Source organism: Malania oleifera, chromosome 9 (genome assembly GCF_029873635.1).
Source record: "Malania oleifera isolate guangnan ecotype guangnan chromosome 9, ASM2987363v1, whole genome shotgun sequence".
NCBI classification, from domain to species: Eukaryota; Viridiplantae; Streptophyta; class Magnoliopsida; order Santalales; family Ximeniaceae; genus Malania; species Malania oleifera.
In genome coordinates, this window is record NC_080425.1 from 81,563,071 (window position 1) to 81,590,362 (window position 27,292).

The window sequence follows — 27,292 nt, forward strand, 5'->3', positions numbered from 1 at the left end:
GCTATCTATGTTGTTCCTCCCTTATCATGTTTTCAATCGATGTTATTTCTAAATAATTGCGTATGTGCTTATTTCTTTTTTTATCATTTAATGTTAAACCACTCATCTACTTTAATATTCATATTTAAACAACTTTTACTTTTTGTACATGTTTTTTCTCAATTGCCTAACGTTCTGAACCATAAAGCATAACTGACATTTTTTTAATTGTAAATCAAACATTACTTATTAAAATAAGTATTTATAAAAAATATTTTTTAAAAAAATATTTATTTTTAAGATGTTTTCATTGAGGGTTAAATTTGCATGACATTTTGAAAAGATTTTATTGACATTATTTTGTTTATTATTTTTTTAGGAAGTATGTTGATGACTAAAATTAACTTAATTTTATATAGAACATTTTAAGTATAAAATTAGAAAGGAGAAGAAATATTAAAATTAAATAAAAAAGTTATTATTTTTTGTTGTATAGTACAAGCTTTGTGCATGTGAGCTATCAATGGAGGAAAAAAAAAGGGTACAAGTAAATGTATAATTTCATATTTGGTAATAACTATTTTTTGGTAACTCTATCCTTATTCACTTAAATATAAAGTAATGTGTCAAATGGAAAGTTATAACTTCACAAATTGAATATTAACCATTTAATTGAGAGAGTTTATAGTTTATAACTTGAGTCACCTCTAGGGAATGCTAATAAAAAATTATTAAATTAAGCTATTTAATCAGATAAAAAAGTGATATACTCCAAAAATATCTTCATTAAAGAGTGAGCCCGAAATTTGACTCCCTCATTAAAACGTCTTCCATAAACAACGAGGAGACTAAATCACTCATATTGACGGGGGTGGTTACAAAACACCTAAATCAATGTCAGCCACAGCAATTCACGCAAGTGCAATAATGTGGTGATAAATGTCATATCACCGCAGGGTCAAACTCCACCACTATAAAAGGGGACGCGGGGAAGAGGTAAGGATCATCTCATCCATACCCATTCTTTTACTGTTGCAATAAACCTCTTAACAAAGTCTCTTACTTAGACATCAGAGTGATCCCAAGGAGTATACCTCGAATCCTCCAAGCCATTCATACCTTCTCTCATTCAGGTGGTCGTGATCAAGGAACATCTCCAAGGATCGTTCAATTTCATTCAGCAACAGTTGACGCCATCTATGGGAAATTCTTGAGAGGTTTCCTTTTCCAATCTTTGAATCATAACCACATCGAATAACTCAAAGTCAAAGCCTACCATGGGTGACCAGTGACCCCAGTCCGTACACTCCGCACCAGGTGACCATGCTTGTGTGACAAGAGATGAGTTCCTTGTTTTCTAGAAAAGGACGGAGGACATGTTTAGTATGATCATACAACAAAAAGATCATAAGGAACTTGTTCCCCACCTTAAGCAAGCAGATCTCGAGTAACGTGGGAAGGCTCCAGTCCTACAGGGGATCGATGAAAAGGTCAACCCCGCAAAGAAGGTGGAGGAAGCAAATATTGTGGGAATCAATGAACAGGGATCAAATGAACTGAAAGACAGATTTATAAGAATTGATGAGCTAGAGAAGATGATGACGGAGGCTCGCAGCAATGCGTCCTTCGAGGAGTCCTCATTGAAGTCTTCAGACTCACCCTTCACTAGAGAGGTAATGAACATTCCCCTACCTAGTAAGTTTAAAATGTCGAGTTTGGAGAGATACGAAAGCTCGTCTGATCTTGTCGACCATCTGGATACTTTCAAAGTATTGATACAACTGCAAGGTGCACCAGATGCAATTATGAGCTGAGCATTTGCATCCACTCTAAAAGGGAACACTAGGGCATGATATCAGACCCTGAAACCTAGCTATATCGGTTCCTTCTCCAAAATGGAGTAGCGGTTTATTGGACACTTTATCTGTAATGCCCCAGAGCCGCCACGTGGGGCCCGGGGTACTACATGTTCCAATCACCTCTTCCTAATACCATATATAACAATCACGTAGTGGAAATAAATAAATAATCTCAAACTAAATACCAGAGTAACATCTATACATATATACAAACCCTAAAAGGATAGTAAACAAATTCTCCATTGTAGATAACCGGTATATAAAACATAGAGCTATACACATATTTGTACTTATCCACTCACAAAAACTAAACCCCGCCCCAGAGCTTTGTATGCTCAATCGCTTGAAGGACCTGAAAAGAATAATAAATGGTTAGGGTGAGACACCTCTCAGTAAGGAAGAAATAAGTTATGACAGTGTGTGATAGAAGAGTTTAAATAAAAATATAAAAATATCGTCATTTAATAATCATCAACATCCAATAAAGTGCAAACATATTGTAGTCACACAAACAAGCCAATATTTATAGCAAAAGTTCCTGAGGATTGGGGTGATTACCCGCTCATACAAGTAGCACCCCTCTGCTCTGATATCGTTTGCATCCTTACCCATAATTTGGGTGTAGCTACAACTGATGCTGATCAGGGCACTCACCTTTCAGTAAGCCCTCAGGCAGAGTATATTACTTTGCCATAAATATCCATGCAATTGAATTCACACACACATCCAATGCTAATCATTCCACATAATTCATATACATCGCTATTCATCCATACAGCAAATACAGTCCACACAAGACTCGCATCCACACAGGAAAACTGTCCACATAGGACTCACAACCACATAGGTAAACTGTCCACACAGGACTCACAACCACACAAGTTACTTCCACAAACACAACCTGTCCGTAGTAAATTGGTAAAACAAACTCCTCATTCCACTACCAATGTTTTACCCCCTAATATAAATGCCCATCTAATGACCTCCTTATACCACTTCCAATTTTATATGGTGATTTATATCAAGTACGATATAACGACCTCCTCATACTACTACCAACGCTATATCACAATCTACATGAACCATAAAACAACACACATCAAAGCATCCAAGTTCACAAAATTATTCATCTAAGTAGCATTCACAACCAAACATAATTTGCAACCCAACAGTATTCACAAACGAACAATATTCGCAATCAAACAAAACTCATAGCCAATTATTTATGAATGTATGCCACACTATTTTTCCCAAATATGTTATATAATCAAAATCTTTTTTTTTTTTATCCAACTGCCTAAACCTTTCAGAAAATCATATATAAATGTATAAGTTTGTATATCATAATTTAATCGGTTCAAATTAACTAAAAAAAGCTGCTATAACATATTTCCACTTACCTAATTCCTAAAGAAACCACTTGAAATAAACGGAAACTTGAAAAATTAAGCTCCAAACTCGTCGAAAAACAGAAGTCGACGAGCTACAACACAAACCTTATGTCTGGGAGTGATCACGAACCCCAAAATAAGCTTTAATGCTCTTGAGTACGCTTCACTATAGCCTTCTCATCAAAGACTACATCTCTACTGATCACCACCTTGTTTGTCACTGGGTCCCATAACTTATACCCCTTCACACCCTGTGGATACCCCAAGAAGATGCAACAAGGAGACTTTGGATCAAGCTTAGACTTCTCCTCATTAGACACGTGGAGATAGGCTGGACACCCAAATACCTTCAATCCGGAGTAGTCTACTGCATTTTCCGTCCAAATCTCTTCTGCTACTTTACCCGTTAGTGATGCTCTTGGTGATTGGTTTACCAGAAAACAAGTCATACTAACTGCTTCGGCCCAGAAATTCTTCAGTAGCCCTGCATTCAATATGAGATACTGAACCCTATCAGCAAGAGTCCAATTCATCCGTTCTACCACACCATTTTGCTAAGGTGTCCGGAAAACGGTAAAATGTCTCTTGATGCCCTATTAAGCACAAAAATCCATAAATTGAGAATCAGCGTACTCAGATCCATTATCTGACCTTAAGTATTTGATTCTCCTCCCTATCAGGTTTTCCACTTCAGCCTTCTAAATCTTAAACTTAGCAAACGTACTAGATTTGTGATGCATGAAGTAAACCCAAACCTTCCGTGAGTAATCATCAATGAAACTCACATAATACACATGTCCACCCTTTGATGCAACTCTAACTAGGCCCCAAATATTTGAATGCACATAATCAAGAATTCCTTTTGTCTTATGAGTAGCAAAACTAAATTTTGTCCTATTCTATTTTCTAAGAACACAAAATCTACAAAATTCCAACTAGCATGATTTCAAACCTTTCAACAATTTTATTTTGTGTAGTTCTTTCATGGCATGTTCTCCCATATGTCCAAGATGCAAATGCCACAAGACGGTTTCATCTGATTCAGCATCCACAGCTGCAACTCCACTTACAACAGTAGTTCCCTACAACGTGTAAATATTTCCATCTAGTTTTTGTCCTTTCATTACAGTCAGATTACCTTTGTAAGAACCTGAACCGTGACATGTGGGTTAATTATGTAAAAGAGGGGTAAAAATGAAATTTGTACAGAATTCGTCGACGAGGCCATAATTCGTCGACGAAGGTAGAAGGCTTCTCGTTGACAAAATTCAGAGGCTCGTCGACGAATGAATGCCGAGGGGTTTAGGAAAAATTTGGAATATCTAACTTGTCGACGAGGCTGCCGATTCATCGACGAGGCTAGTGAAGAATTCGTCGATGAGGACACAATTCGTCGACGAATCTACTCGGGTCAAAGGTGTTATAAAAGATATTTTGGGTTGCTTTGGGGCTAAGTTTCCCCAAACACACTCTCTCTCTAGTTTTTTTTGCAGATTGTTGGCCAGTTCATAAATCCAACGATACTGCGAGGATCAGTGAAGGATTCTCTACATTTCTAGTGAATTGGAATCTCGTTTCGAGTGTTTTCGAGTTTCGGGCTAAAATCGAGGTAAGGCTCGATTTTTATTTCTAATTCAGAATATGTGTAGTAGTACGAATTGTAAGTATGTATTGTACTGTGGTTTGTAGGTTTTGGAGTCTCGGTTCATAGTTGTGAGGACCGTAAAGTTCGTAATTGGAATTCAGGTTAAGGTATGGGGATTCTGTTTATATTAGTTCATTTTCAAAATTAGGATCGGTAAGCTTGTAGGCTACGATCGTATGTATGTTTTGGTAACTTATTTGGAGAAATCTATTGGGAAAAAATGCGGAATTTTTGAGTTACAGTTTTTGGAAAAATTGGGGATTTCAGGTATCATCTCTAATTTGTTTGGAAAACTGTTAGTTATGCTAAAATTGTATTATTGAGGTGACCGTAATCCATATTTGTATAAACTATATACTTGAATTTGTAAATGATATGGTTTTTCGTAAACCAAATAAGTGTGGTACGTATGGTTGTATGTATTTGTTCCAGGTATTTGTAAAATAGCTATGTGGCGGCTAATTACCGTACGCTGAAATGTATAGGAATGTAAGTTCCAAAATGATTAGATTTGTAAAACAGCCATGTATCAGTTAACTATCGTGGGCGAAAGTAGCCGGCTCTATATCCAGGGTGTGAAATATCACTAATATGTTCCGACTGGTCACCGAAGGATGTGCTCTACACCGTATGTAGCAATGTAATCACTATTGGGCCTAAGTCGTTGCATTGTAGTTACGTATGTAGCCATGTAATCGATGTGAGACTAGGAGACCTTGTGTAGTTGCATATGTAGCAATGTAATCAATGTGAGACTAGGTGACCTTGTGTAGTTGTGTATGTAGCAATGTAATCACTGTTGAGCTCGAGTCGTCACATTGTGCGTTAGTAGCAATGTAATCGATGTGAGACTAGGTGACCTTGTGTAGTTGCGTATGTAGAAATGTAATCACTATTGGGTCTGAGTCGTCACATTGTTGTTGCATATGTAGCAATGTAATCGATGTGAGACTAGGTGACCTTGTGTAGTTGCGTATGGAGCAATGTAATCACTATTGGGCCTCGGTCGTCGCAGCGTAGTTGCGTATGTGGCAATATAATTGTCACGCCCCGAACCTTGAAATGGGACCCAGGGGTGAATTAAGTAACCTAACATGTCTTTGTATCAATATAAAACATACATGATACCCTATACAAGAGGGTTCGACCCCGTGGGGTAATGGATGCCCTATATACATACATACATTACATGTCCATACTCATCAATATACGCAGCGGAATACGGTCTTTCTTTACATCAAACTGTACCATACCAGATTCTATACCATATAGGGTTAAACATAACCACAAGATACTATACATACCACGGGTGTCTACAAAATCCATCAGGACAACCCGGTTACAAAATTTGTACCTATCAGGTACTAACAGTAGCTAAACACACCCCGCTTCCGAATGCTAGGATGCTAGTTTCAGCTACTCGAAGGACTTGAAAAATATTTGTATATATTTGGGGTGAGACACCTCTCAGTAAGAAAGAAAACAGGTTATATCAATGTGTGGCATACTAGTGTCATTTTCATACTTCATAACACTACATACGATACAGTTTGAAACACATACGTACAGTTTCAAAACAAGTTCCATACATTTCCATACAAATCCATACAGTTCCAATATTTCCATAAAATCCATTCCAGTTCATACGATACTCAAATACATACATACATACATATGGTCAGTATTGTCACACTACTCACAACTGCATAAGTCACCTAGTCTCACAGCGGTTACGTTCCAACACATTAAACTACGAAGGTTTCCGACTCAAGCCCAATAGTGAATCCATTGCTACATATGCAACTACACAAGGTCACCTGGTCTAACCCCGATTACGTTACCATGTGAAAACTACGCTGCGTCAACCTAGGCCCACTATGGTCCGTTGCTACATTCGGTGACCAACCGAATCATACTGGTGATATTTCGCACCCCAGATATAGAGCCGGCCACTCTTCCCCACGGTAGTTAGCTGTTACAGGGCACATCGTACGGTAGTTAGCCGCCCCTAGCTGCTACAGCGTACGATAGTTAGCCGCCCCTAGCTGTTACAGCGTACGGTAGTTAGCCGCCCCTAGCCGTTATGGCGTACTGTAGTTAGCCGCCCCTAGCCGTTTTTCACAAAACCTGGAATCACTTTGGAACTCACGTCCCTATACATTTCAGCATACGGTTATAAGCCGCCACATAACTGTTTTTCACAAATACCTGGAACATTTACATACATACACACGTACCACACTTATTTGGTTTACGGCAAATCATATCGTTTACAATTTCAAGTATACAGTTTATGCAAATATGGATTACGATCACCTCAATAATACAGTTTAAACAATATAAACGGTTTTCCAATCAAATAAGAGATGATACGCAAAATCCCCAATTTTCTCGAAAACTATAACCCAAAAATCCTGTATTTTTACCTGATAAATTCCCCCAAATAAGTAGTCAAAACATACATACGATCGTACCCTATAGGCTTACCGATCCTGATTTCAAAAATGAACTGATATAAACAGAATCCCCTTACCTCAACCCCAAACCGAACCACGAACTCTACGGCCCTCAAAACTACGAACCGAGACTCCGAAATCTACAAACCACAATACTAAACATGCTTATAATCCATACTACTACACATATACCGAATCAGAAATGAAAATCAAGCCTTAACTCGATTTTGGCCCGAAACCCAAAAATGCTCGAACCGAGATTCTGATCCACAGAAGTTGTAGAGAATCCCTCCATGATCCTCGTGGTAACCTCAGATTTTCGATTTTATTAACTATTGGCTAGGAAATCTATAGAGAGAGAGAGAGAGAGAGTTTAGAGAGAGAAAGTAGAGAGAGAGATGTGAGGAAACTTAATGAAGAAGAAACCAAATTTTCCTTTTATACCCCCTTTGACCCGCCCGGTTTTCGTCGACGAAAAGTACCTTCATTGAAGAAAAGTCAAGGATTTCATCGCGGATGTTGGTAGCCTTGTCGACGAAGTCTGATATTTCAATTTCTCCAGACCTCTCGGCTTTTCTTTGTCGACGAACCTCTGAATTTCGTCGACGAAAAGTCTACTCCCTTCGTCGATGAAATCTGGCTTCGTCGACGAAATCTGTAGAAATCCCTTTATATATTTTCTGGGTTCTTACAGTAATTGTTGTGAGACGAGGTGACCTTGTGTAGTTGCGTACTAGTGTGACGACACTGGCCGTATGCATGTAAGTATGTATGTTTTGGGTATCATATGTACTGGAATGGTTTTTGTGAAAATACTGGAACTGTATGTATATGTATGGAACTGTATGGAAATGTTTCGAACTGTATCGTATTTTATAGTGTTATGAAGTATGTAATATAACACCGGTATGCCACACACTGATATTACTTGTTGTCTCCCTTACTGAGAGATGACTCACCCCGAATATGTATTAATGTTTTCAGGTACTTTGGGTAGCTGAAACTAGCATCCTAGCATCCGGAAGCGAGGGGTGTTGTTTAGCTACTACTAGTGCCTGATAGGTACGAGTTTTTGTAATCGGGTTGTCATGATGGATTTTGTAGACGCCCATAGTATGTATGGTATTCATAGGGATGTATATCCTTGTATGGTATAGACTTTGGTATGGTACAATTTATGTATGGAAAGACCGTATTTCGCTGCGTATTTTGGATGAGTATGGATGGTTGCGTGTACGTATGTGGGCATCCGTTCACCCCACGGAGTCGGACCCTCAATTTGTATTGTATCATGTATATTTTAAATTAATATAGAGACAGGTTAGGTTACTGAATTCACACCTGGGACCCACCTGCGGGTTCGGGGTGTGACAACCTTTCAATACCATTAAGACTCCACCTTTGGACTTATAATTGAAGCCATTACAATCCAAAGTGCCACGTGATATCAAACTCTTTCTCAACTCAAGTATATGTCTTACATTACACAATGTTTTTAGAGCGTCATCAAACATTTTTATCTTTACATTTCCTATGCCAACTGTCTTACAAGAAGCATCATTACCCATAAGAACTGATCCAGAGTTTACTAACCTGTAAGTGCTGAACCACTCCTTGTTTGGAGTCATGTGATAAGAACATGCCGAGTCGAGTATCCAAGAGTTTATTAGATTATCCAACTTTGCTGAAACTGATAGAACATCACCATCCACTGAATCCTCTTCTTGAACAACATTCACAGATTTTAAAATCCCCTTATGCTTGTTAGCATTTCCCTTCTTTCAATCTGGATACTTCAGTTTCACATGCCCCTTTTTACTGCATTTATAACACCAGATTTCCTTCTTCTTCTTGGATTGATTTCAGGATTTCTGATTAGACCCATTCTTAAACTTTCCTTTGCCTTGCTCATTGCTACCCTTTATCACAAGTCCTTCTCCTTCATCACAAATCTTCAATCTTTGATGAAAATTCAACAAAGCACTTGTTACCTATTCTAAATCAAGAGTTTCTTTTCCCCACGTAAGAGTGGTTACAAGATTTTCATAGGTATGAGTTGAGGGCAAGGAATTTAACAGCATCAAAGCCTTATCATCCTCATCAAATTTCACATCAACTCTCATAAGATCACTTATGATTTGATTAAACGCATTGATGTGTTGATCTAGACTAGATCCTTCTACCATCTTAAGTCAATATAAACGCTGCTTAATAAAAAGTTTGTTATTGAGGGATTTAAACATGTACTGACTTTCTAACTTTAACCAGATAGCCGCTAGAGAATCCTCCTCCATCACCTAATAGAGAACTTCATCAATCAAACATAAGCGTATTGTAGATGCTGCCTTTGCTTTCAAATCTACCCATATTGTCTCATCCATTCCTTTCGATTGAGTATCAAGCAGAGCCTTAGCCATTCCTTGTTGCAAAAGAATGTCCTTCACTCTCCTCTGCCATAAACCAAAGTTTCTAGTTCCATCAAATTTAATGATGTCAAACCTTGCAGAAGACGATCCTGATGCCATAACAACTTCGCTCTGATACTAATTTGTTGTGATAATGGATCGGATAATGAAGATGCACAATGAAAATTAAACAACAGGTAAATAAAAATACACAACAAGAACAAGATTTACGTGGTTCGGCAAAGCCTACATCCATGGAAGCAATGGCACACGAATTTTCACTAAGAAAAGATGTACACAATACACTTCTCTAATGATCATTCTCTCTCTCATATATGCCCAGAATAACATATATAAAAGTTTCTCAGAGGTTTCCCCCCGTTTGCCCAACCACCTAACGTTCAAAATTCAAAAATTCTGAAAAACTGCTCGCAACCCAGGCGCCTCTTGTCAACGAACACAGGGCTTCGTCGACGAGACCAAGAAGATCCTTCATCGACGAGAGTAGACTTTCATCTAAGAATCCAGAAAATTGAAATTTTCTTCTCTTGGTAATTACTCGTCGACGAACTTCAGAGCCTTCATCGATGAGCCTCTGCTATCCCCTCGTCGACGAACATAAGCCCTCATCAACGAGGCTGCTGTGCTGCCCCCTTCATGTTTTTCCTTCTTCTTTCTTTGCTTATAAAAACAAAAGTATAAGAGCCACAAATAACAGTATCCTGGAAATGTGTTTTCTGACCCAATACACACCGATCTGGTGAGGACAAATAATGTTTTAAGGAAAACAACATTGTAATGTACCTTGAAGCATTTTTTAGTACTACAACATTTTCCTCATCTTATTCCTACAATCTTAAAATTTTATTTTTGCGAAATGGCTGGTTCTTCAACCTTGAGGGAATTTGCTACAGATTTTGTCAAACTTGAACGATTCGATGGAAGCAATTTCAGGCGCTAGCAAAAAAAGATGCACTTTCTTCTTGCGGGTCTCAAAGTGGTGTATGTTCTGACCACTCCCAAACCTGCTATGAAGGAGAATGAGACTTTGGCTGAAGGACGTGCAAGACTAAGATGGGAACAAGATGATTATATTTGCAAATGCCACATTTGCAATTCAATGTCAGACAATCTGTTCGATTTGTATCAGAATATGGCTACTGCAAAGGAGTTATGGGATGCACTTGAGGCTAAGTATCTCACAAATGATGAGACTAGAAAGAAATTTCTGACTAGAAAACTTTTCAATTATATCATGGTTGATAATAGGTCTGTTGTAGAGCAGTTTCATGAAATTATACATGTCCTTAACCAGTTTAATCAACATAATATGAAAATGGATGAATGAATATCTGTTTCATCTATTATTGACAAGTTACCTCCATTCTAGAAAGATGTTAGAAAGTCTTTGAAGTACAGGAAGAATGATATGTCTCTTGAACAATTGGGCCAAAATTTCCAAGTTGAGGAAGTGTTCAGGCAAAACCAAAAAAGTGCAAAAGAGCATATTTCCAAAGTGCATATGATAGAAGAAGGAGGCAGTTCTAAACAACCCCAACATCCCAAAAAAGGGAATTTGAAGAGGAAGTACAATTCTGACAAGAATCAAAATAAGAAAAAGAAAGGTTCATGCTTCCATTGTGAAAAACCTGGACACTACAAAAGTGAATGTTGTCTTCTCAAGAAAAAGCAAAATGAAACAAACTCTATCAAGTTTGTGGCAATGATTTTTGAAATCAATGTTGTTGAAGATGACTGTGCCTAATGGATTGACTCAGGTGCAACAAGGCATGTTTGCAAAGATAAGAGTTCATTCTCAAAGCATGAATCGATGGAAGATGGCAATGTTCTCTACATGGGAAATTCGTCCACTGCTATAGTCAAAGGCAAAGGAGATGTCACTTTTGAATTTACTTCTGAAAAAATTTTGACTCTCACTGATGTATACCATGTATCAGAAAGTAGAAAGAATCTAGTTTCTAGAAGTCTACTTAATAAGTTTGGTTTTAAGTTAGTGTTTGAATCTGACAAATTTGTACTCTCTAAGCATGGAGTCTTTGTGAGAAAAGGCTATATGTATGAGGGTATGTTTAAGCTTAATATCAATAAAGTGAATGTTTCTGTTTATATTGTTGATTCACTTTCTTTATGGCATAATCGTTTAGGACATATTAATACTATAAAATTGCATGATATTCATCGGCATGCTATATATAGAGTGTTAAAGTATTTGAAAAATATTATGGATTATGGCATACATTATGAAGGATATCCTACTATTTAGGAGGATTCACATATGCCGGTTGGCTCACTGATCGTAATGATCATACATCAACTAATGGGTGGATATCATCCTTGGTGGAGGAGCTATCTCCTGGGGTTCAAAGAAGCAAAGCCTTATGACAGATTTCACTATGGTATCAGAATTTGTGGCTTTAGCTTCTAGTAGCAAAGAGTCAGAATGGCTTAGGAATTTGCTATTAGAAATTCCAATTTGATCAAAACCTATGCCACCTATATCTTTGCATTATGACAGTGAGGCAACTTTGTCATAGGCATATACTAATATATATATAATGGTAAATCCAGACATATTGGCCTAAGACATAGCTATGTGAGGGAATTAATTACTGATGGTGTAATTACCATAGATTTTGTGAGATCAAGCCAAAATTTGGCTAACCCATTAACAAAAGGACTTGCAAGAGACATGGTCTAGAAAATAATAAAGGGGATGGGACTTAAATCCATAACTCATAGTCACCAATGATGGAAACTCGAATCAACACTTGAAATTTTCAAGCTTTTGAGTTCAATGAACAAAGTACATCATATGTAGTGACTGGAAGCACTAAAATGTATATGTGTCACATAATTCATCCCAATTAAGGAAAATAGTGTTTTGTACCTGTAATGTGAAAAGGTGAGGTTGAGCTTAAGCTCTTAATAGGTTTATAACAGATTCTATGAAGTACTTTAATTACAGGGGTACCTTTGATAAGCCTACCTATATGAGTGTCGAAAGTGGTGGCGCTTCCTATGAGAAATGAATTTATCTCTAGAGCACTCATCAAACTGGGATATAGATGTAAGGCCAATCCATGCGTCAACTTTTGGGAGCACCCCAAAGATCTGATAATTTGTGTGTGATATACATCCGGTTAATCAAAAGAGGATTGCTAGTTCAAAGTTTGACTAATATGTAATCCTGATTAACTTTGATATGTGTTTACGAAGTGAAGGTTCAAGTTCTAAAAACACCTTCATTTATGCATATATTATCTTTCTCTAAATAAATTGTTTTTCATCTATATTTTGAAAATGATGGGGGAATGTTGAAATATTTTCTAAAATATATGATTTTATGGGTTTTCAAAATGTTCCTTTGATGAATTTTCTAACGCATCCATGAGGAGTATTTAATGTTATGTCGGTTTGTCCCACATTGAAAAAGTGGTGGCACAACCAAGTGGTGCGACCAGGAGACTAGGTGCGACCTGGTCAACAATACCATAGACTGAACATGAAATCTCAAGAGTCTTAACCAGGGGCTTGACCAGAGCGTGACTAGGCTTGACCAGAGTGTGACTAGGCTCGACCAGGCACTCGACTAAGTCGACGCCAGGTGCGACCAGGTCGAATTTGCATCGCGATATGAATAGATGCAACCTTTCGGAAAAAGCATGATTTTGTCTATATAAAGACAGAGTTAACTCCACGAAAAATATAGAAAATTCATCATTCTCTCCTTCGCTTTCTTACAAAAAGCTTCCTCAGATTATATCATTTTCAAATCTGGATTCTATTATCTGCAGAAATAAAATTCCAGAAAATTTATTCAAATTACTTTAAGGGTGTTTGTGATCAGTTTTCGTTTGTGTATTACGCAAACTGATATCAGATTATATTCTGAGTTTCATTATATCGTGAAAATGTATTTACTGACCCAATATACGCTAATGTGGTGGGGCAAATAACGTTTTAAGGAAAACGACATTGTAACGTGCCTTGAAGTATTTTTCAATACTACAACATTTTCCTATCTTATTCCTACAAAAACTAAGCTTTCAAAAAACTATTCAATACTTAATTCAAAAGGTTTCCCTACTAGAATTTGAGAAGTCTAGGTGGAAAAGTTTACATTTTTTTTTGTTGGGTGTCTATCCTACCTTATGGTAAATTTGCCCATAAATGCCCAAATGCAAAAGAGGAGATTCTCAAATTTATGGCAACTCCAACTGTTCTAACCTAAAGGGTAGCTGTATGTCAAATTTGTAGTTTGGGCTCAACCTCACTAGAATGACGCTTGAAAAGACTTTCTATAGCATCATTTTTATCTCTCATGGATTATGAGCTTCCAAATATGTTTCTAAAAGAAAATTTTGACATGTTGATGAACATGTTTGATTGATCCAATAAACTAATTTAATTAAGAGGGAGTCGCTTTTTTAGACCCAAGTTGCTTCATATATCCTCCTTCCAACAACCTTCCTTCTTAAAAATGAGTTATCCCACTCTTGTTGAAAGATTAGATGTGTTGGGTTTAGAATTGGGTGTGAACCCTAGAGAAGTGGGAAGCCAGGGGGTTTAGAATTGCGTGCGAGCCCTAGAAGAGTGGGAAGCCGGGGGTCAATCCAAATATTTACATCCCCTCCTTATCCTAGAGTGAAGTGTAACTCTTTTCTAATTATATCTCTTTATAAATAGTTTTCTAAAGGTAAAAATATGAACCTAAGTAGTTTCGTCCTCTCATAATCTAAACTGAACATGTAATAGAAGATATTGGCTTTATAAGAATGACTTAGACTAAACACTTTTTGTAAGAGGTCTAGTAGTCAAAGAAGGCAATACCTCCCCAAAGTTGGTAGACCATTACATTTAGTATTATACCCATTATAGAAGTACTGTCATATGAGTGAATCATACACAAGGATATGGGTCCTAGATTGATGTGTGGACCACTTTAATAAGAACACTGAAAATTAGTCGGGAATCACATTCCCAAATTGAATAAATATTATAGACATTTGTCACATAAAAATGGTTTAAACTTTAACCTCGTGAAACACCTTCTATAAAACAAAATTATCAGACCTAATAGATCAAAACGGATAATAATCACCAAAGTTGATCCAAGACCGGTGCATTAATTTAAACCCCCATGAGGGCATCCCTACCAAAAATCTCTTTACCCAAGATTAAATTATCCATAATAGCACTTTTAAAACAGCTGCTTGGGAAGGAGCAAATAAATCATCCATTGATGCGTTCAAACAATTTGCCATGATCTTTGATATGATCATTTTGATAATGAAATATGAGGGAAAACTAAGTCGATGCATGAACTTGCAACAAAATTTTGTCAAAAAACTTCAAGTAAACCACCCTACATATATGAGCCATAACCAAATCAATAAACACCAACAATCAACATCAGTGAGTTAAGCCTGCAGAGATGACCCAAGGAATCCATGTCAAGAAGGGTCTGTTCAGTATTTTTAAAAGTTATAAAAGTAGAAAGTACGGTGACAATTTTGTAATTCTTTAAAAACTGAAAATAAAAACTATTTTCCACAGCTCAGGCCCTAAATATTCCAGATTGATCTAATTTCAAGATTTTTAAGTTTTCTGCAACGGCATTCTCGGTAATAATAGTCCAGTTTTCTTTCCACATACAAATTCAATACTGAAAATTTTCTAACGTACTTCTAGCGCCATCTCCATGTATGCTACATGGAGACAAATAGACAACAGTAATGAAAAAAGAAAAACCCATCATCGTTTCTTGAAACCATATTTCTTACGTTCATAAAACAGATCTGTTTTAGCACTCCCTAAATTGACAATCTTAGGACAACCATCCCTATCCTTCTCCTGCTGCGTACACTCTTTGCAGTAGTAGGCATCGGAGATTCCAACTCCTCCGCAGATGACACACCGACCCTGGAATGATCCATAGTTGCATTCATCACAAACTCGCACAAGCGTGCAGGGACGCACATAGGAATCACAGATTACACACTTTCCATCACATTTCTCACACAATCGTCCAATAGCAATGCCTGGCTGCTTCCTGCACATAATTAAATCAGGATGATGCTTGGCCATGGTTTGTCCAAGAAGCTTTGGTTCCAAATGTACTAAAAGACCTGCAAAATTTCTCATTCCACACAGTTAATACCAGTAGCAGATAGTCTCATCAGTGTATATTATACTCTCCTCACACTGATAAAACTAGCAGAAAATAGTATCAGCATAGAAATTTATAATCAGGACCATAATACTAAAAAATAAGAGGTTAAATTAAATGCAAGACAGATATAATAAAACAGTTCATGGGACATGGAACAATATCCAGTCAGAAGACAATGAGCATCCAGAATAGCATCAAAATCATTTCCTCCTCCCCTTGTACCTTCCAAAGAAATGGTTCAGTTTCTATTTGCCAATGATCAACCTTTTTCTCTTGCATATGTAGATTTTTTTTTTTGTGCGATAAACAAATATAGCATTTATTGTTAAGCAACCACATTACATAAAAGTTTAAGCTGTTCGGTTGTGGACCAAGATCGCATAATTGATGCAGTGAAAAATATGGCATCTGTGACAACAAACTTGATGCAATGAACAAAGATGACATCTGTCAACATCAAAACCTGATGCAAGCTTTGTCACAACCACAACAGGTCCACTAGTCTGGTCTCCAACTTTCAAACTCAGGCTCATAACGGGAACAGTTGTTTTTTATCTTTTTGACTTTTCCTCTTCAATCCAAATTGCAGCACAGCCAAAAGGACATAATGGCTTGCAAGGAATATCCACCCCCAATTTACTTGCATGCATGGAAAATAAACACTAGTCACTATTGGAGAAAAAAAAAATCCAAGCAGGGAATTTGTGCCTTCAAAGAAATTGTAGAATACCACAATCTTAGTCAAGTGAAAGGCTCTCATAGTGAAGAAACATGCTATATGTCAGCAGAAGACTTGCATCTGTTTGTCAACAAAGTATAACATCACTTAGGTCAAAGTCTAGTAGTCTGCAAGGACGTCAATTGCTCAACTAGGGAAAAAGTTGTGCCAAGCTTGTCTAGGGTGGTAGAGCCTTAACTTGCTTATAGCCGCTTGCCTTGTGCCCATTTGGCGGGTAAATAAATAGTATCGCAAGGATTTTTCTTTAAGTTGAGCAACATGTTAGAGAAAAAAGGTTTTCTTGTGCTAGATTAGGAATTGCACAAAAAGATACATGGGGAAGGGTGAAATCTTCACCTTGTAAAACTCACTAGCCATTATAATCGTGTTCAGCCTACATGCCTCTCTTGCTAAACGCACATTGCCTACAAAAGAGTGTTGGAATGAATCTCATTGCTTTGTTATTCATCATATGACTCACTTTCTTACCACATGTTCACTTGAAGCTAGGCACTAGCTGCATACTTAAGAGTTAATGAGTAATATAAATTGAAGATCCTGTTTCAATGGCTTCAAGAATATAAATTACTTTAATGGGGGTTCTTTTTATGTGGCCTTAGTGGATCAATCTACTTCCCAGCTCTGCCACAGCATTAATGATTTTGCTCCAGCCCTTTGAATTGAACCCCTCTGGAAAGGCTATGTACCTCCATCCGCTGGCGTTGATCTCCTTTAGGGCAAGGAACCTACCAAAACTGTTCACCTTGAGACTGGTGATGCTTGCCAGTGGCATTAAGTGTTATTCTTGCTCATAGTCTCACCGAACTAGTTGAAGGGTTTAGAGAGAGAGAGAGAGAGAGAGAGGGCAGAAGGGATACAAGGAACACATATTGTTTAAGGCATGGGGGAGGGAATTAGGGCTATTTTAAGAGGTGATAGACCATTAGTAGAGTCTAGAGATCCCTAGCCCAGGATATTATTCATCTTTAATAAGATAGAATTAAAAAAAGTCATACAGTTCTTAGGCACAAGCTTTTTTCCAAATCTAACAGACAAAGAACTCCAGTCCTCACTTTCCTTTGCACATACTGTATATACTCATTTGCTATGAATGAAGCATCCAGTACTTGTCTACCATAGACGTTAATGTTCTGAGATACCAGATTGGCCAACGCTTTCTTTCAGCTTACTTTCCAACAAATACCTTTGCTATGATTTTGTATGCACTCCCTGATAAGCAATCAGTCTAAAGTCATGGAGTTCATGGGCACCAGCAATTTCGGCATGAGTACCAAGAAATTAGCATTGAGGCTACTCTTGAAGTTCTCATCTTTGTGGAACTCTTTCCAAAAGCCCATAACATTGTCCTTAGCCGAGTCCCAAAAGCAAGGGAACAAGGCCAGTGTAAATCTGTCCAGCCCCAGTGCATATCCATTCGGCTCCCTGGTCACCTCAAAATTTCTTTGCTATAGGGGATCACCAACTACTTGCTAGCACTCTTGTCAAAACTTTTAAAAACACTAATCCATCCCACAGAAGCCTACATCCCCAGTATTCCATATAAAGCTCCTAATAGAATCTGACAGTTTCTGCCTTAATGTCTTCCTTGTGGTGATCCTGTTTCACAACTAACCAGCTAACAAATTTTCTTCTCGTGTGACCCCTACATTTATCCATAGCTCTCTTGAATTTTGACTTACACCTCCAGAAAATTTCTTCCACTTCTGCATGTGAGTTAAGCATACCTTTTAGAGTGTTTCTATAAGTCTGAGCAACTGCAGACCGCATTATTGTTTCTACTTTCTATCCAAATCTGCAATTCACTTCTTACCTCATTCTTGACTCTACCTTCATGAATTCTTCTTTGTTCTAAAGTCTCAGCTAAAATTGAAGCTCTCTCGGCATTTTTTTGCTAAGACACAGTTTGGTCTTCCTTCAAAAACATACCTAAACACCAATTATTAACACAATCATGGAAATCTTATGATTTTAGCCACATATTTTTGAATCTGAAAGGCCTTTTTTCTGATGTTAAACTCCATTGGTTTCAAGCTTGATAGGCACATGATCAAAAATTGCCTGCTCTGAGCTTTTTGGCTGATATTGGGAACCTTTTTTCTAATCCCAATGATATTTTAAAATGGTCCAAGCTAGATAAAACCGGATGCACCCAATTGTCGCTCCAGGTACACATAGCCACTGCTAATGGAATGACAAATAGTTCTGATTCCTGCATGAACTCAGAAAAATTCCTCTTTGCAAATGTTTTTCTGCTAGTGTGTACTCTTTTATGGTATTTACAAGTTACAACATTAAAATCACCCCCTATATACCAAAGAACTGACCATTGACGCTTCTAATCCTTCAATTCTTGCCATAAATAACCTTTCATTGTATCTGAGGGTCCATATGGCGTAAAAACCAACTTAAATTATCTTATTTTGGCTTAAAAAGGCAGGACTTTGAAAATGTTCACAAGAAACTATCTTCCTTCTCTAGCAAAGTTTGAATTACTGTATCTCCCACTCTCCCTCATACAAATAGCATATAATATATTTGCCCCCACAATACCCATCTTCAGCAGTTTGTCAAGCATTAAAAAGTTTCTGGCTCCCATTCCTATCCCTTTCATAAGAATTGCACTTCCTCCACCACCCCATCTGTAAAATGCATGCAGAAGCATATCAGAGCATCATTTTCTATATCCAATGAGTATAGATCAGGAAATTAACCCTTAAACCTTTGAAAAATAATCAGCACACCAGCTATGATGACAAAAAAGAATGGCGATCCATTGCCAACCCTTTGGACCCCTTAGCTGCTGAGTCATTTATGCATTATTTTCCACCCCATACTTCACCTCTACCAACTTACTCAAAAGGTCTCCCTTTTCCATTCTAAATCTCCAAAGCAAGTTACCCAACAAGTTATGAAGCTATCAACTCTCAATCCCCTCATAACTATCTCACCATTCCCATCTTGTCAAAACGGTGTTTAAGCTCAACCTAGGACAGCCTCAAAGGAGTTTCTTTCGATTGTCCGACAATGCCCTAGCCATTATGGGGGGCATTTGATAAAATTAAGCATATGCATACTAAAGGCCGTCCTTGTCTTGTGTAAGCCTAGTGTTGTGGAATTGTTGGACCACTCCATCAACTCTTTAGTCTCCTGTTTGTTCAAAAGCACAAATGATAACTTTCAGTGGATTTTCACAAGGGTTTATGGCCCAGGTGAAGGACCCTCCAGGCCTCTTTTTTGGAACGAGTTCTTTGCGATAGGAGTAATTGTTGATTTCAGTATGATTGTGAATCCACAGGAAAGAAGTGAGAGCAGCCTTGAGACAAGTAGCATAAGAGAATTCCTTGACTTTATCAACGTGAATGCCCTTATTGATCTCCCTCTCATTGATGGCAACTTCACTTGGTCCAACTCTAGGGAGCCGCATTCCTTTTCAAGGATTGATAGGTTCCTAATTTCGGTTGAGTTGGAACTTCACTTTCCTCACATGATTCAAAATTTACTTCCTAGGCCCATCTCAAATCACTTCCCCGTCACCCTTGACACTAGGGGAGTTAAATGGGGACCATTCGAGAATATGTGACTAAAGCAAGATGGTTTTGGGGAGTTAGTGAAAACTTGGTGGTCCTCTATTCTAGTCAATTTATCTCAAAGTTGAAAGGAATAAAAGAAAAGCTAAGGATATGGAACAAGAACACCTTTGGGAATGTCCAAGCGAAGAAGGTTGTTATCTTAATGGCATCAAGAAGCTTGATGAGCAGGTGATAATCCAAGGTCTTGATGATGAACAGAGTGCCAAAAGACCTATGCTTAAGAAGGAACTGAACAAGTTTATTAATCCTAAAGACATTTCTTGCAAGAAGAAATCTAGAGCTTTATGGCCCAAGGAGGGAGACTGTAACAGAAAATTCTTTCATCGGACAGAAAACACTCATCGTATTAGTAACACCCTATCCATAATTGAAATTGGGGAAATCACCTTAACCAGGGAGGAGGATTTTAGGAAAGGTATTTGTGATTTTTATAAAGACCCTTACACTGAACCCAAGAGGAGACTTAAAGTGGATGGCATCAATGTCAAATCTCTCAGTTCTTTCACTGTGGGGGGCAGCTTGAGAGACCCTTTGATGAAGCAAAAGTCCTCCAAGCTATAAAGAATTGTAATGGGGATAAAGCGTCCTTGGTTTTCTTTCAGGCTAACTGGGTCTCCTCAAGCACGACATGTTAACCGTGTTCAAGGAGTTTCATAGATCAGGAAAATTTCGTTAGTTGCATCAATACGACCTTTGTGAGATTTGCAAGTGGGAAATGAGGCCAATGTTTATTTACAGCAAATGTGTGGAGTGAGAACAGTAAACATAAAGTTGTCTTTCCTTCCATCTACAGCTTGGCTCGTGAGAAAAATACCCTTCTCAGCCATCATCCCCAAATCACTGATCAAGAAATTTTCTAGAATATTCTTTTTACTAGGAATGTGACAAATTGGGAACTTCATGCACTCTCTGACTTTTACAAAATTCTATATAAATTCCATTTCCAAAACATCCTCAATGAACCAAAATGGGCTTTGGACAAAAATGGTGTTTTCACTGTTAAATCTATCTACAAGAAACTCTCATCGATGGAACAAATTGCAACTACTCCCCTTGGATTCACATTTGGAGGACAACAACCCCTTCAAAGGTAGCCTTTTCTGTTTGGAAGTCCACATATGGAAGTATTTTAACCCTTGACAATCTGCAGAAAAGAGAGCTTACAGTCACAAATAGGTGTTTTCTTTGTATGATTGATGCAGAATCAGTCAACGACATTCTTCTCCCCTGCCCTTGGACAAGGAACTTGTGGACTTCGGTTCTATCCTTGACTAGACAACAGAAGGTTATGGAAAAATCAGTTGGAGGGGAATTTTGGGCTTGGGAAGGCATCAGAGCCACCAAGGAGAAGTAAAAGGCTTTGAACCTCATCCCTCTCACCATCTTTTGGTGTGCTTGAAAAGAAAGAAATAAGAGAGTCTTCAAAGATTCAACTACTCCGATTTACACTTGCAAAGACCAGTGGGTTGCTGCTGTCTCCAGCTAGCTTAGTGGGCAAATTGTTCATGATCATAATGCAATCCTTGATGTTTGTGACACTCTAAAGAGTGGTCGATGTTTTGTACCACAGGTTGGCATCCCCTTAATGCCGTGCTAATATAATTTTCTCTTCACTGATTTTTTTTTTTTATAAAAAAAATATTTGTTAAAAATTAAGAGGCATTTTTATAACTCAAAACAATTTAGCAAAAAATAATGCCTCGTATATAAAACATAAAAATATTAGCTACAAATATTTTCTTTTAATACAAATGTTATAGAACTTGAAAGTGTTATTTTTAATAATAAAAAATGAAGATAAAATAGCTAGAACTATAAACTTATAATAACAAACAAAACATTCCATCCACCAATTATAAATGCTATTTAGATCACAAATTGTACCATAATTACCATCTCGCATTAACATCATCCCATATTTATAATAATTGGATTGTAATTTCATCACGTAAACTTCTTATAAATTGCTGGTCTTGTGCACTCCAATGGGACATGTTTGTTTCATTATCACCTCTATTTCTGTCATTTCCTCTCCAACTAGTACTACAGGTTGATCAAATTGGGGAAATGTTCATATGACAATGACTCCTTCCTCATATAATATGAATTGCAAAACAAGAAACTAAATTCCTTTCAACATCATTGTAAAAATGAGCCATTTACTTGAGGATTGGAAACCTAGCCTTCAAAACACCATAAGATTGCTGCTTCAATATTGGAAACTTAGCCTTCAAAACACCAAAAAATCTCTCTATGTCATTTCTAATGTGTGCATGAGCATGACTAAACTTTTCCTCCACCAATGTTGCATGCCTACAGCGAAAATCTCCTAACCAATACTGCATATTGTAGTAAGGTGCCATAAATCCCCAAGTGTGATATAGACAGCATCATAAAAATAATATTTACCTATGAAATTCATTAAAATGAGGTCTAGAAGTTAAATGTTTGTACGTCAATATACTATTAATATTTTTTTTTTTTTAAGTAAATGTTAGAATCACGTACTAAGAGGGGGATTGACCTGCTTGTATGATTTTCTATATATTTCAATGGAAGATGAGTTTGGTTAACAAAGAGAATACTTAGATTATTAAACTAATCTCAACTTTGGCTATTTTTTATTTTTTATTTCGTGGAAACTCCAGCCATCAACGAGCCCTTCAGACCCCCTGATGTGGCACCAACTTTGGCTAATTTTAGCATGTGCTCTTGCTCCTAAACCACCTCCTTCCACCTCTAGCTATCAATATACATTGATTATTACACCATGATACACCATACTATGAATTTAATCATATGGTCCTAAACTGTAGGTCCCTAGCTACCGAAAATATTTACTATACAGCTAGTCCACATCATTTTGTCTATACCCAGGGCCTAACTTTGCTTGTCCTTCCTCAAAAGCCTCACTTCTTTCTCTTCCTACACTATTTGAAGTAAATTATCACAAATTCCTGATTTTTCCATCACTTGATATATATCATCACATGTAGTGGTAGTGGCAGTTGTAGTAGAGAATTAGTGCCAATATTATTGACCAAAACATCGTTAGTTTGCCCAATTGGTCATGGCAATTCATCTATCTTCCCTCTTATTATTCTAATAGTTTGGAAGTGGTAGATGATGTGTCTTGAATTATTTGCGATTCAATATATTACCAATTCCTCACATCACTGAATAATAATAATATTAAACACAAGCATTTTACTCCACCAAAATTGGAATTTGCAACACATCTGGATTGGAGTTTGAGACACATAAACATTCAACAATGAGTCAATATTACAAAAAAAAACCCTTTGGCCCGCTGGAATATTTATCAAGCCACACCTATAAAAAAACCAGAACAATTTTTTTTTCCTCTCGCAATGACAGTGCAATCTTTTTCTAAAGAGGAAAAGACACTCACATTTGGATCCTTTCGTAAGGACCTCCCCTGAGGTTCGAAAAATGCCACAAACCACTCCTCACATTTGGACCCTTGGACACTCACAATCCCTTCCAATAACAGATACTTAACACCTTTAAAAATAAATTTAATAGCGCAAATTTGCCGTTTGAAAATTGGGGCTGCTCGTTCACACACATACAAGTTGTTCATCCACTGCTCACCGTGCACCGACCATGACAGCAGTAGCACCCCTGTCCCCAAGCTCTCCAACACTGAGTTCCACCCCGTATGCGTTAAGAACGCCCCCACCACCAAAGGCATTGCAAAAAGCACCTTCTCCTGTGCACACCACTTCACTATCAACCCCTTCTCCTTCACCTCCTCTGCATTTTCCGGGCAGCGTTTCCGTCTCGCCCATCACCACGTTTGGCCGCAGGATCCACAAAAATGGTTGGCCGCAATTCACAAGGGAGGACTAGTGGGTTTTGGGCCATTTACAAGCGATGAGGTTGAGGGATCCAGTGGTGTAAATGCGGGGGAACTTGGTGGCGAGGGTGCACAAGACTTCAGACTCGAAGTTGTCGAAGGTGCTGGTGATGATGGCAGAGGCCCCCACCACCGGGTGCAAAATCACGTTATGTTGATGATGGCAGAAGGGTGTGTGCAATTCTCCATTTGTTCTATCATGAAGTTGAACATGAATCACATGATATTGTCTAGATTGGTTATTCCATAGAAAGTTTGCATATGCTTCAGCTTGTTCCCTTGAATTAAGCTTGGTGCTGGAGAGAATGGGGCCGGCAGCGGGGTACAAGCGACAATTGGGAGAGGTGAGATTCGAGGGGATGATCAACGGGAGGGAGGATTGAGAGAGAGATGTTGAACGAGCAGCCCTGAATTTTGAAGGGCAAATTTGTCCTACTAATTTTTTTTTTTTTAAACGGTGTAAAGAATTTATTATTGGAAGGGGTGTGAGTGTCCAAGGATCCAAATGTAGGGGAGGTCTGTGATTTCAAACTTCGTTCTTGTCTTTTTAGCAAATCTCAGGCGAGGTGGGTGTCTTATGCCCTTTTCTAAACCTCAAAAGCACCTCACATAACCCAATTAATCATAAATAAAAATTCAAAAATAATAATAATAAGTTGCATATCACAGAACCCACACTCATTGCAACCTGTTGCATACTCACTCCGGCCTAAGGGGCGGTTGGGAAAGAGAACCTCAGATTTGCAAGCAGACTTACGGAGTAATTGGAGGAGCAACCACGATGTTTGAAGCAGGGGATTACAAAGCTGGTGCGGCAGCAGAAAGCAGTAAAAGAGATTTGTTGCGTTAGGGGGGGTGAATTAGGGTTTTGAGAGTGACCTGGAGATATGGGAAAGGTTTTGCAGAATTTGTGGTTTTCTACAGTCAAAAATCACTTAAAATTACATGCTAACCTTTTCTAAAATCTTTCAACTATTAGGTCTCATATTCTTTTATCTGAAGGTGGACGCCTACCTTTATTTTGCATCAAAACCCAAAGAAATAGCGAATACAAATGCATGTACGAAAAGAAATAGCGAAACGAACAAATTAACAAAATCAACATCAGAAGCAACAAGTCCAAAAAACGTTAAATCAAACCAAATGTAAAATCTAAGCATTCCAAACGGAGTAAAATCACAGCTCAAACATTTTCCTCTGTTTGCTTCAAAACGCCAAACTATAACGTGATAACCCATTATTCGCTTGAAAAGCCCCAAACCAAAAACGCAAATAAGAAAGAAGTTCCAGCCTAAGTTTCAATTTCTGTTTGAAACTAGAGAGAGAGAAGTTTACCTGCAACTCAATGGAGAGAGAAATAGCAGGAAATCGAAGACAGAGAAGGAATCAGCCCCGAAGCGCCTGTAATGGAGAAGGAGAAGGAGAAGAAGAAGAAGAAGAAGAAGCAGCAGCAGCAGCAGCTTCTGTCGTTCTTTTTCCTAGTAGTTCCCATGGGCCATGAAGAACAATGGCCCATTACCCACAGCTGATGGAGCCCAGAGGTCTGTCTCTTGTTGGGCCCAAAGCCCAACCAAACTCGGCCCACTTCGGACATGGCCTCATTTTGGGAAAGAGTTGAAATTGGAATCAACAAATGGAGAAATTTTGCTAGAAGAATAAATAGATTTTGTTAATTAAAATATTTTATTTTAAAAAAAATATAGGCACCTTTGATTCATGAAAAAGTTTTTTTTTTATTTTTTAAAAAAATTACAAAAATATTATTCGGCTTTTCAGTTCCCAATATTCATATGAAAACTTTAATTCTTAAAACAACAAAAAAATCCCTTTTTTAATTTTCTGCAGATATGTCAAAAATTTTAAAAATAATTTGGCATTTTTTATGTCCCATTAAATAAGTAATGAAAATAAAAATTATTTTTCACTACTAAAAACTTACCATCTAATGCATTTAAAAAAATTAAGTCAATATTTAAAATTAAGAATTTCATTTCCAGTCAAACTAGTTGATATGAGCACTGAATTCATACAAATGTCAAGATTAGCCCACTAAACGATACCAAGATGAATGGTTATCTTGATTCATTAGAAATTGAGCAGGAAGTTAAACTCGAAACTCAAGCACGAACTCGATGAGCCATATGAGGTGAAAATCTTATTTACGGTTTTGTAGAGTGGAAAAACTCATCTTCATAATTTAAGTAAAATTTTCATTTATTATTTAAAATAATGTGTACATTAAAAAACATTCTTTATGAACTATTAAAATTAAGCTAAAAAATAAATCAAATTAAAAATTTTAGGAACATGACTAATTTTATTAATCATATTTAAATACAAAATTATCATATATAATAAATGATTAAAAGAACTAGAATGACACAGTGAGAAGACATTGATTTGATACGTAGACCGCCAATCATGCATGGTGCCCTTCTACAATATATATATATATACACTATATAAGAAAGGGTCAAGGCCCTTCCTTTATTATGTTCACACTAGGTGCCTTGCATATATATATATATATATATAAATGGATGCCGAGGCTTTATTGCATGCAAAGAAACTAATTTTATGAAACATGTGTTTGGCAATTTGGTTAAGGACAACCAGCCAGGTCTCTTTGATAATATATATTTTAACTAAGAGTATTTTATGTTGTGTTATTTCCTTCCATGTGGAGAAAGCCCAACTGAGTTTTATTAAAAGATCAAAGCCCAGCCCTTTTAGTGTGGAAAATCTAAAGGAAGTTGTAAAAAGAGAGGGGAGAAGAGAGGAGCCGTCACTTCTCAAAAGAAAGAGAGAAAAACGTGGTTTTTTCTCATGCTGTTTAGATTTCATCAAGATTCCGATCCCGTTTCGTCTGTGGTCCGATCGAGTTGAAATTTGGAGGAGAGGTTCACGACTCAAGGAGCTACAATTTGAACGGTGAAGATCGGATTTGGAGCTCAGGAGTTGGGGTTTTTGCTTGTGAACAGTAACCGCGAATTTGGTATATTCTCTCTAATTCTTTTTGTATTTACCAAGATTGTAGATATCTTGATGAGAGATTTTTGTATCCACTAATTACAATTAGAGAAGACTTTGTGTACCCATTATTTGATTGATAGTGGAGATTTTAACTGGATTAGGTTCCATAATTTTTCTTCCTC

At 37.5% G+C, this 27,292-nt stretch overlaps 1 protein-coding gene across 1 annotated transcript; it reads right to left on the bottom strand.

Annotated features, from left to right (window-relative positions):
• Positions 1–15,334: 15,334 nt before the first annotated feature.
• Positions 15,335–25,620, bottom strand: LOC131164306 (PHD finger-like domain-containing protein 5A). Its single transcript, XM_058121400.1, has 2 exons — positions 25,473–25,620; positions 15,335–15,884 (listed from the first exon to the last, which is right to left on the bottom strand). The coding sequence occupies exon 2, from the start codon at positions 15,841–15,843 to the stop codon at positions 15,511–15,513; it is 333 nt and encodes a 110-aa protein (XP_057977383.1). The 5' UTR covers positions 15,844–15,884; positions 25,473–25,620; the 3' UTR covers positions 15,335–15,510.
• Between the last annotated feature and the right edge of the window lie 1,672 nt (positions 25,621–27,292).